We start from the raw sequence: 11,238 nt of genomic DNA, 5'->3' as shown, positions 1-11,238 counted from the left end.
CGCAAACATGAAAACACTAATATTTTGAAATGTACATATAGTTGTAGCAGTAGAGCAGAAACTAAATCATTACGCAAATGTCCAAATTCACATTTGCAGCACAATTAGTTGAAACTTGATACCTTTAGATGCAAAAATAACTGCAACCAACTTCCCATTTCCATTTCAACTTGTACAAATAGAAAATACTAGCATACACAAGCATCAAGTAAAAATCTTCCTAATTCATTATAATCTGTGTCGCATGATTCATCTTAAAAGATTGATACCAAAATAAGCATTTAGAGGCCAGATCCCAACGATTTTGTACAGTGATCCATATGTTCCCTTCAAGTGTAGATTCCTCTAAAAACACATCATTGGATTTTCTGTTGCGAATGCACCTCTACACCAGCAAGCTGAAGACAAATGTGGGTGTGACGATAGAAGAGTGGAAAATAATATCACAAGGCGTTTTCAAATATTAGACGGTATGAGTGATCCTTCGAGTATCATAATCAAATGAAGGCAAGAAATTTCTGAGACAATTCTCCTACTAAGGCTACTCTTCTAAAGTTGTAGGCATTCATTGGTTCATACAACAATGCCAATCTCTATCAGTTACTTTTAATTAAATAATATTGAATGCACAAACATCCACACATGCATGCACAAACACATTGAGTGACTCATACATTATAAATGTGCAGAAAATGTGAGATATGGTCTAAAGTTACCACCACATGTTATCCAATGAATGATTTCAACACCCACGTACACTTTACAAGTTTCAAAATATATATGTGAAATCATAACAATAAAAGAGTAATACAGAGAATGCTGTCGTTGTGATTGCATTAGTGAAAACTTGACTATGGAAATAAAAGAGCAATACAGAGTTGAATAAATAATATGAGATGAGATAGTATATCCAACGTAGATACAATGTGGGAATGCAAAACCAATTCCAAGATCAATACTAAATGCATAAAAGACAAAGAACAAAGTCTCTAGTTAAAGGTTAAATCTAGCAAAGAGAAAATATAAAAGAAGGTGCAAATTCAAGATTCTAAATGCATGTAACAGAGGAGAGAATATCCAGGCCTGCTAGTACTGAAACTAGATCTGGCTCCTGAGGACGTTTGGGGGAACCATGACACAGGCTCCATATCAGATTCATCATTCCTGTGAGGGACAAATGCACTGGCAGATGATATCCTCAGTGGAGTGGCCAGCGCTGAGAGGTCCTGGCCGTATGATCCTGGGGGGAGCACAAGACTAAGGGGTCCCATCTCTAGTAGCATCCAAGCCCATGAAGAAGAAACTCCTGACAGAAACCTGGCTGCTCAAGTGGCCCTGATGGTTGGAGAGTTGGAGCATGGGGAGGGGCATACGAATCTTATCCTTATGTGCTTCAGTCAGCCTTTTTGTCCGAGGCAATTTTGTGGCTAACAGCTTTATTGTCACCTTCTGCAGTACTCACTTTACCTTTAGTTCTACTCTTCTTGCAAACCCACATCCCAGGAACCAGCGTAAGTGGAGGGTCTGTGCCCCTGTGGTTTGATGGCCCCAACAGTCTCTTGAGATCCTGCTGCATATGAATGGCGAGTGCTATAGCATGGTCAAGAACAATTGAACCATTTGGTGGACACTGCAACAGACTATGTAGAGCTTCATGATACGTCTGCATAGCCATTGATGGTCTAGCCACCTGACGATCACGACAAACCATACCAGCCTTAATAACATGTTTACAAAGATTTCCCGACATAGACCACGAGCAATCACAAATAGCAAACTCTGTACCGGGATTCCAGACAGTATGTGTCCGTGAACGATCACTTTGGCTAACCACCTTAGCAAACTGAAGATCTTTGTCATTCAAAATAACATCACTGTCAGCAATGTATAGTGCCCTATGCCATGAATTGGAAGCAAGTTCTCCATCTCTCATATATCCACATAAGTCATTTTCCTCTGAGAAGTGGTCAAACCAATAATACGAATGCACCTCAGTAGTCAGTTTGTGCACCAACCAATCAATCCGTTGATATGCACCTGTGTCTGCTTCATTAAACATCTTAGACTTCAAATTGGAATGGAATGCTTCAATGGCTGCACATGTTTCCTGACTTGCTAGTGGAAGAGTCCTCATTGCAGTGACCCACATCTCTACAAAGTTCAAACACAGAAAAGCACATTAGCTTTAGTTGGAAAATGAGATTGCCTTAATATACGTCAAACCCTGAAAATAAGGTTCCGTACCTATTTTTGGCATCCACTGTGCTTTAAGGTACTCCAAGAAGGCACTATGGTCTATAAAATCTTCCATAAAATCCTCCATAGCATCCAAAACATTTGACCCACTCCATGTACTGTACATAATGTGCCCAAGGCGCTTCAACATCTCCCGCTGCATCTCAGAGTTGGTGCATTTCTTTATGATATTCCTATGCCATGCACGCCGAAGATGCCAGAGGCATAACAGAGTCGAACACTGAAACACATCCCTGAACAGAAAGTTATGATCTCAAAAGGATTATTTCAATTGATTATTAATAATGGATACACTCAAATCATAAACAAAAGACGCACACCTAATTTTAGCAGTTTCTGTCAATGCATCATCAACAATAAAGCCATTCAACCTCCACAAGGAATCCTTCGCACAAACTCTATCATGAAGTGTTCTCATCCACTTGTGAACATCATGACTTGAAAAACTTGCAGAAATAATCCATGCTATGGGAATTGCAATTTGGTTTGAATCAAAGACAAGAAGAGTATAAACAGGATACTGCATAGGAAACAAACAAGGTAATACTTTCCATGGGTCTTTCACATGCCTCCTAAGTTATTAAAAAGAAATCAGAAGAAAAAAAATAAACGAGGCATATACAAACCTTAAATTTTTTAACCCCAAAACTTGAATCCACCGCTAATAGATTATTATTTCCAAAACGAATCATTTGCTGTAGTTGCCACTCTGTTTGAATTCCCAAAATGAAATCATCAGTATCAGATGAGCCCTGGTAATAGAATACCTTGCTTCGATGATTTTCAACCCATATTTTAACACTCACTGCATCATCCGAGTCCAGTTCATATGTCGACCGTCTAATATCCCTCTCTAATTTCCGTACATAATTGTGAGAGAGGAGATCATCACGATTACTAGGACCACCATGTCTCTCAATAGCTTTCATATGCTTTTGCATTATGCTCTCTACAGAAAATCCCGCATATAGCATCGATGTTATCCGTAATCGAAGCTCCTCTGAGATATAGGGAGCATACATGAACCGTGTTCCAATGGCCTTGTCATCAAGCGGTCCATGGCAAGGAGAACCAGACTTATCGACATGCTTTTGTTGGTTGTATATGATAAGGGCAACAGATGGCTGAGCATATAAGCGTTTCACAATGAAATGACACAAACAGCCTCTCTTTGTATGTGGTCGTCCAGCACTTTTTTTCTTTGATGGTTTAATACACTTTCTGCTAGGCCGAGACGTTCCACCCTTCCTGTGGTCATCAGGGCCATAACAGCACCAATATCTATGCATGTACAAAGAAATATATGCACTGATTAAAATCGTAGGCATGAAACATATTTCCATCTTAGGCATAAAAACGTAGACTGATGCAATGAAATTTAAATATTAAAAAAAAAACTTACAATATGTATTCAAGATAGCCATCAACTCTTGGCTTATATGAACTGCCTTCTGCCTTTTTCCGTCTTGCTTCAACACGAAATCTAGTAGGACATTCAGCACTGGAACACTCTCCCTTCACAAAGTCCTCAACTCTGGAGAATGGAATTAGAGCAACATGATCAACATTTTGACGCCAACCCTCCACCTTAAACCAATTAAGGTCAGATGATGAGAACTCTATAGTGGATGGTTCTTGCACAGGGAGTGTCAGAATATCATCCCATCTTGCCATCTGCATATAAGATATCAAACATTACATGAAGAACAAAGACCAGTAAAAGCTCACTCACACAAGATACCATGAACTTCTTACACAAAGGCAAAACCAAGAATAAATCACAATGGTAATAGAACAACAGATCATTTTTAGTATAAACTGCGTACTTGTATGCAAAAGTGTTCATCTCAACATTACCCTACAGCCTAAAGGGGCACAAATCAGATATACTTAACACAAGATTTTAAAAAGCCTTCACTAGGAATTTAAAGATTATTATAAAAACCAAAGTTACACGAACCATGGATGCAATCAAAATTGGCAAAAGGATCAGAGAATCAGAACCCTACCCTTAAATTTTTTTATAAATATATATTTAAAATTAAAATTTTACGTTGCAAAAAAAGGAAACAGGATCCGAATTAAGATACATCAACTGTCTGGCTTTCATACTCAAATTTCCAATCGCCGAATAGGACAAAACCACCAAGTTTGTTGAAGCTTTAATGATTGCAATTGCTAGCAGATAGCATCATCAAATATTCAGGCTATAAAATCAGAATAATGTGAGTGGAGTTGGAGAATGGTAACAAGAAGTAAAATCGATTCCTCTAATTGCATGAGGAGAGACAAAACTTACTAGTAGTGGAAAACTGTGAGAAGTAAAATCAATTTCTCTAATTGCAAGAAGACAGACAAAACTCAGCCCCTACAGTTAGCTCAGTTGGTCCAGATTGCTCCAGACACTGAACGCTCAACTTAAACTCTTTGCTCCAGACATTGAACGCTCAACGTGAGAACTGATAGGATGAAGAACAAATGTTGATAAGTTTCAATTTTTTTTATTGGGTTGTGTTTCAACACACAAGAGCTGGATCCAAGTTTTTGTTAGCAGAGCCTATGTGGCAAATCTTTTTGATGTCTATAGTAACTGGAAGAACAGCAGCATTATTGCCCCCCCTCGTTTTTTTTTTTGAGGTTTTGATATTGATACAACTTACTTTTTCTGAAAGCTGACGCGCATTGCAATGTGTATTCAAATTTCTGGCAAAAGTACAATTATTAAGGAGCATAAACTCAGCGTGTGCAAACACATCATGAGTATCGAACAGTTCATCAAACACATCGTAAGGAGCACAAACTCAGTGTGTGCAAACACAGCATGAATACAAACACAATAAGAAATGATTGTGCTGTCGTGAAACTCTTTGGGTCACAGTTTTCTGCAAAACCACCAAGTTTGTTGAAGCTTTAATGATTGCAATTGATAGCAGATAGCATCATCAAATATTCAGGCTATAAAATCAGAATAATGTGAGTGGAGTTGGAGAATGGTGACAAGAAGTAAAATCGAGTCCTCTAATTGCATGAGGGGAGACAAAACTTACTAGTAGTGGAGAACTGTGAGAAGAAGTAAAATCAATTCCTCTAATTGCAAGAAGACAGACAAAACTCAGCCCCTATAGTTAGCTCAGTTGGTCCAGATTGCTCCAGACATTGAATAGTTTTGTATAACTGGGATGTCAGCTCCTATTAACACTGTTATAGGCCATATGGATGATATATTCCTATGGTATAAATATATAACTGGGAATAACTGTCCTATACCCATATGAGACCCTATTTAAGGTTACAGGAAGGGAAATTGATATTTGATGGTGTTTAAATACTCTTAGCATAGATGCTAAAAGCAAGACAATTACTAACCTTAACCATTTACTTTCTATTAAGAATTCAAATCCAATAACCTGCACAGACCCAATACTGACTTCCCAACAGGCTCCTCAAGGAAATAAGTTATAGGGGGTGGAATTACACCGAGAACTTCCCAATGGTTTTCAACCAGAAGACTAAAATGCCTCCCCTTCACCTCGCTTCACCTATTTACAGATCAAAATATGCTTAGAATGCTCCTCGAATGCAGATAAGGTATCAACCAAAAGAAAATTTTTGAGTTCAGAATACTTGATCCTAAAGTGCCCAAGCATAATTTCATCAAATAGAGAGAACCCAAATTAAAAAAAAAAAAAAGGAATTCGCCAAGTATGGCAAGGACCCAACAGGTTCTGATATATATAAAAGATATTGAGTTGAGAGAAAATCAAAATTAATAGAAATGACAAGAACACAGTACAAAACAGGAACTCGAAACATATATAGAGGAAAGCCGGTTAAAAGACAAATAGAAATTAACAGAAATAAGAAGAACCCAGTTCAGACAGTGGCTAAAATTATAAACGGAAAATACCCAACTGATAGATAAATAGAAATTGATTGAAATGACAAGAACCCAATTCAGAACAGACACTATAACAGTAGGATTACCTCCAAAAGCGCCTGGATAAAGCACAGATCAGTCACAGATATGGCATTTGGTGGCGCCCTGAATCGCAGATTGATGAAACGAATATACCTAATGTGAGTAAAAATGAAATCAAAGCTCAAATCGAGCACTAGCTTTAGTGGGTATTGACCATTCCCAAGAGCCCTGACCCTTCCTTTAAATTTAGCGAACCATTTGGCTAAACCTTACCTATTTATCCCTTCATATACTTCGTTAAGCCATCGCCAAAATTGCAGAAAACTGTGACCCAAAGAGTTTCACGACAATGCAATCATTTCTTATTGTATTTGTATTCATGCTGTGTTTGCACACCCTGAGTTTGTGCTCCTTATGGTGTGTTTGATGAACTGTTCGATACTCATGATGTTTTTGCACACGCTGAGTTTGTGCTCCTTAATAATTGTACATTTGCCAGAAATTTGAATACACATTGCAATGCGTGTCAGCTTTCAGAAAAAGTAAGTTGTGTGTCAATATCAAAACCTCAAAAAAAACGAGGGGGGGCAATAATGCTGCTGTTCTTCCAGTTACTATAGACATCAAAAAGATTTGCCACATAGGCTCTGCTAACAAAAACTTGGATCCAGCTCTTGTGTGTCGAAACACAACCCAAAAAAAAATTGAAACTTATCAACATGTGTTCTTCATCCTATCAGTTCTCAGGTTGAGCGTTCAATATCTGGAGCAAAGAGTTTAAGTTGAGCGTTCAATGTCTGGAGCAATCTGGCAAGAAACCTTCTCAATGCTCCCAAAACGTGCAGCTTCAAGGAAGCACTAGTTGACATTATCAGCCCCTCCTTCAACAAGCATTCCTAACAAGCCTTGCATTGCACTTGCAGCAGTACCCAATGCCCAACCTGGATCAATTGCACTAGAAAAGAGTGTAAGGGGAAAGCAAGTTGCATCAAATGCTTCTGTGAAGTTTTTTCCTGTCAACCAGCTCCCTGCAAGATCTAAAAAGGTAATCTACATATCTAAAAAGGAAAATAAATCTAGACTTTGCCAAATGAGATAAAAACACCCACGCTTCTTCCCTGTAAGATCATTACATTACTTACACAAATCATCTAACTTCAAAGTGAATCTTACATTACTCACACAAATAATCTAACTTGAAAGTAAAAAAAAACCAAGAGAATCATCTAACTTCAAAGTGAATCTTACATTACTTACACAAATCATCTAACTTTAAAGTCAAAAGACTAAGGAGAATGGCTTAAAAGCTTGCAATCAGTCAAAAGTGTAACAGAGAAGGAATATAAAACGCAATAAGGGATGCTCGGTGGAAGATACTTGATAACAAAAATAAAAATGCTTCACTTTCATACTAATGAATATTATTCATATATGGGTGTAATGAATATCATTCGTATATAGGTGGGATTCTTCAGTGCACAATGCACACAATTTTATACCATGAAAAAGCATTAGGAATAGTGATTACATAATCTTGGTATTTATTGTTGAGAGGGACAAAATGCAAGACTGTATTTGTTTTAACAATATCTAAACATGAAAAAGCATTAGCAGTGCTGGTTACATAATCTTGGTATTTATAGTTGAGAGGGACACAATGCAAGAATGTATTTGCCATGAAATTCTAGCAATATCTAAATTTATTTACGTCAAAAATCAATTGATTCTTCGTGTATTACGGCATATGGCATCTCAGGCAGTAGTCCTCGTGGTTTTCTGCTATATATACGCTTGCTTCAGAAGGTCTTTTCAAAGCTAGAAGTTGCTTTAGGAAGCTCTGCCCATGAGTATATTGGGAGCATTTTGGCAGAGTAGGCATCATTTTTTGCAGCGAAAGCGTCACTGTTTGCAGCGAAGGGGCACTTCTGAATAGGCAACCTATCAGAGCAATTTCCTCCTCATCAAAAGTTGAAACCTTTACATGTGCTTTCTTCAGACTTTTTAGTGAAAAGGTCAAATTTGATGCCTCCAGTCTTGCTGTGTGGTTATGCAATCCAAACTTTTGCGGCATAAATCTATCTTCCAACAAATCTTCAGTCTCATGTGGAATACCTCTGTTTTCCTCCGAAAAGAGAGATTTTATCTTCAGTCTCATGTGGAACACCTTTGTTTTCCTCCGAAAAGAGAGATTTTAAATGAAGAACAATTATTTGCTTTTAATATTTTCTGCATTGGTATTTTACAAGGGGAGTTTACTAATATTTTACATTTCACAATGAAATGATGTAAATTAATTCTACAGAGAATCTTGAAATAAAGTAGAACGGGATATATTTTTATGGGGAAGTAGAGTGACATATCTTAAAGTAGACAGTGAGTTTTACTATCAGAACTCTGCATGTTTCAAGTTAATAGTTTGACTTTAAACAAATTTCCATAACATAATATTTTACAAAACAGGAATAAATCCATCATAAATTTACCTCATTTTAGTTTCCTTGGTTGCATTATTTTTATTCAATACCTGGAGCATTAATTGTATGCATTAGGTATTTAGTTCACTGATATTAAGTATTCATGTAATATAAGAAACAAGTTTGGAAAGATGCTCTTCCTTCATGCAACTCCCAAGGAGATTGAGCGTAGACTGTATGATTCTTTGGGCGCTACAAAAGAAAAGGCCAGGGTTGTAAGGGACCACCCTTCAAATCTGGGCAGGGCTGGTCAAACCACAGCCATATAACAACTCCAAAACTTTTTATCATCAAACACTTTCGTTTAACTGGGATGTCAGCTCCTATAAACACTGTTATAGGCCATATGGATGATATATTTCTATGGTATAAATATATAACTGGGAATAACTGTCCTGTACCCATATGAGACCCTATTTAAGATTACAGGAAGGGAAATTGATATTTGATGGTGTTTAAATACTCTTCGCATAGATGCTAAAAGCAAGACAATTACTAACCTTAACCATTTACTTTCTATTAAGAATTCAAATCCAATAACCTGCTACTGACTTCCCAACAGGCTCCTAAAGGAAATAAGTTACAGGGGGTGGAATTACACCGAGAACTTCCCAATGGTTTTCAGCCAGAAGACTAAAATGCCTCCCCTTCACCTCGCTTCACCTATTTACAGATCAAAAGATGCTTAGAATGCTCCCCGAATGCAGATAAGGAATCAACAAAAAGAAAAATTTTGAGTTCAGAATACTTTATCCTAAGGCGCCCAAGCATAATTTCATCAAATAGAGAGAACCCAACTTTTAATAAAAAGGAATTCGCCAAGTATGGCAATGACCCAACAGGTTCTGACATATATATATAAGATATAGAGTGGAGAGAAAATCAAAATTAATAGAAATGACAAGAACACAGTACAAAACAGGGACTCGAAACATATATAGAGAAAAGCCGGTTAAAAGACAAATAGAAACTAACAGAAATAAGAATAACCCAGTTCAGACAGCGGCTAAAATTATAAACGGAAAATACCCAAATGATAGATAAATAGAAATTGATTGAAATGACAAGAACCCAATTGAGAACAGACACTGTAACTGTAGGTTTACCTCCAAAAGCCCTGGATAAAGCAAGATCAGTCACAGATATGGCATTTGGTGGCCCTCTGAATCGCAGATTGATGAAACGAATATACCTAATGTGAGTAAAAATGAAATCAAAGCTCAAATCGAGCGCTAGCTTTAGTGGGCATTGACCATTTCCAAGAGCCCTGACCCTTCCTTTAATTTAGCGAACTATTTGGCTAAACCTTACCTATTTATCCTTTCATATATTTCGTTAAGCCATCGAAAAAATTGCAGAAAATGTAACCCGAAGAGTTTCACGACAACGCAATCATTTCTTATTGTATTTGTATTCATGCTGTGTTTGCACACCCTGAGTTTGTGCTCTTTATGATGTGTTTGATGAACTGTTCGATACTCATGATGTGTTTGCACACGCTGAGGTTGTGCTCCTTAATAATTGTACATTTGCCAGAAATTTGAATACACATTGCAATGCGCGTCAGCTTTCAGAAAAAAGTAAGTTGTGTGTCAATATCAAAACCTCAAAAAAAACGAGGGGGGCAATAATGCTGCTGTTCTTCCAGTTACTATAGACATCAAAAAGATTGACCACATTGGCTCTGCCAACAAAGACTTGGATCCAGCTCTTGTGTGTCGAAACACAACCCAAGAAAAAATTGAAACTTATCAACATTTGTTCTTCATCCTATCAGTTCTCAGGTTGAGAGTTCAATGTCTGGAGCAATCTGGCAAGAAACCTTCTCAATTTAAATTTGAAAAATCGGCGTTCTAATTTGTTTGAGTCTAACAGTCAATCCATCAATGGCAGAAATAAGAAGAACCCAGTTCAGACAACGACTAAAATTATAAACGGAAAATACTCAACTGATAAATAAATAGAAATTGATTGAAATGACAAGAACGCAATTCAGAACAGGGACTATAACAGTAGGATTACCTCCAAAAGCGCCTGGATAAAGCACAAATTAGTCACAGATATGGCATTTGGTGGCGCCCTGAATCGTAGATTGATGAAACGAATATACCTAATGTGAGTAAAAATGAAATCAAAGCTCAAATCGAGCGCTAGCTTTAGTGGGTATCGACCATTCTCAAGAGCCCTGACCCTTCCTTTATGCTAAACCTTACCTATTTATCCCTTCATATACTTCGCTAAGCCATCGCCAAAATTGCAGAAAACCCTTCAAGGGTTTCAAGCTTAATGTCCTTCATATACTATTTTCGTCCTTGGCTATGTCATAATCGCTAACTGAATAAAGAAAGAGGGGATTATTTCATTTGGCTTAGTAGGAGACAGCGGTGGAGAGAGACTGCTGTTGAGGCCGACATAAAATAGTTTTTCAGATCAGAGGAAACCTGCAACGCTGCACTGCTTCTTGAATTGCTGCTGGGTGATCAAAACACGGACAACAGGCGAAGTTGCTGTGGAGTATGAGCAAAAAAACAGACTCTGCGCTTACCACTCCTTCCATGATGGGTTAGACTCTGCGTTTACAGCTACTCT

At 37.6% G+C, this 11,238-nt stretch overlaps 1 protein-coding gene across 2 annotated transcripts; it reads right to left on the bottom strand.

The window, feature by feature from the left end:
* Positions 1-804: 804 nt before the first annotated feature.
* On the bottom strand, positions 805-10,908 carry LOC149162334 (uncharacterized). 2 transcript variants are annotated; one of them, XM_089437217.1, is made up of 6 exons: positions 10,672-10,908; positions 3,659-3,930; positions 2,883-3,537; positions 2,577-2,776; positions 2,245-2,489; positions 805-2,151 (listed from the first exon to the last, which is right to left on the bottom strand). In XM_089437217.1, exons 2-6 carry the CDS (start codon positions 3,928-3,930, stop codon positions 1,394-1,396), a joined length of 2,130 nt encoding a protein of 709 aa, XP_089293343.1. In that variant the 5' UTR covers positions 10,672-10,908; the 3' UTR covers positions 805-1,393. The 2 variants fall into 2 exon arrangements, with proteins under 2 accessions (XP_089293343.1, XP_089293344.1); XM_089437218.1 differs by lacking the exons at positions 2,577-2,776; positions 10,672-10,908 and having other exon boundaries at positions 2,245-2,476.
* Positions 10,909-11,238: the final 330 nt, after the last annotated feature.

Source organism: Pinus tabuliformis, chromosome 5_2 (genome assembly GCF_031772625.1).
Source record: "Pinus tabuliformis cultivar Carrire ecotype Pingquan chromosome 5_2, CPIR1, whole genome shotgun sequence".
In the NCBI taxonomy this organism is placed as follows: Eukaryota; Viridiplantae; Streptophyta; class Pinopsida; order Pinales; family Pinaceae; genus Pinus; species Pinus tabuliformis.
The sequence above is the reverse complement of the archived record's forward strand: the minus strand, read 5'-3'. Positions and strand labels throughout refer to the sequence as shown.

Bases quoted from the DNA above. Each gene is read 5' to 3' on its own strand.
- LOC149162334 (XM_089437217.1), bottom strand. From the start codon at position 3,930: ATGGCAAGATGGGATGATATTCTGACACTCCCTGTGCAAGAACCATCC. The intron at 2,777-2,882 runs GTTTGTATATGC...TTTCCTATGCAG, and splicing joins TTGGGGTTAAAAAATTTAAG to TATCCTGTTTATACTCTTCT. The intron at 2,152-2,244 runs GTACGGAACCTT...TGAACTTTGTAG, and splicing joins ACAGTGGATGCCAAAAATAG to AGATGTGGGTCACTGCAATG.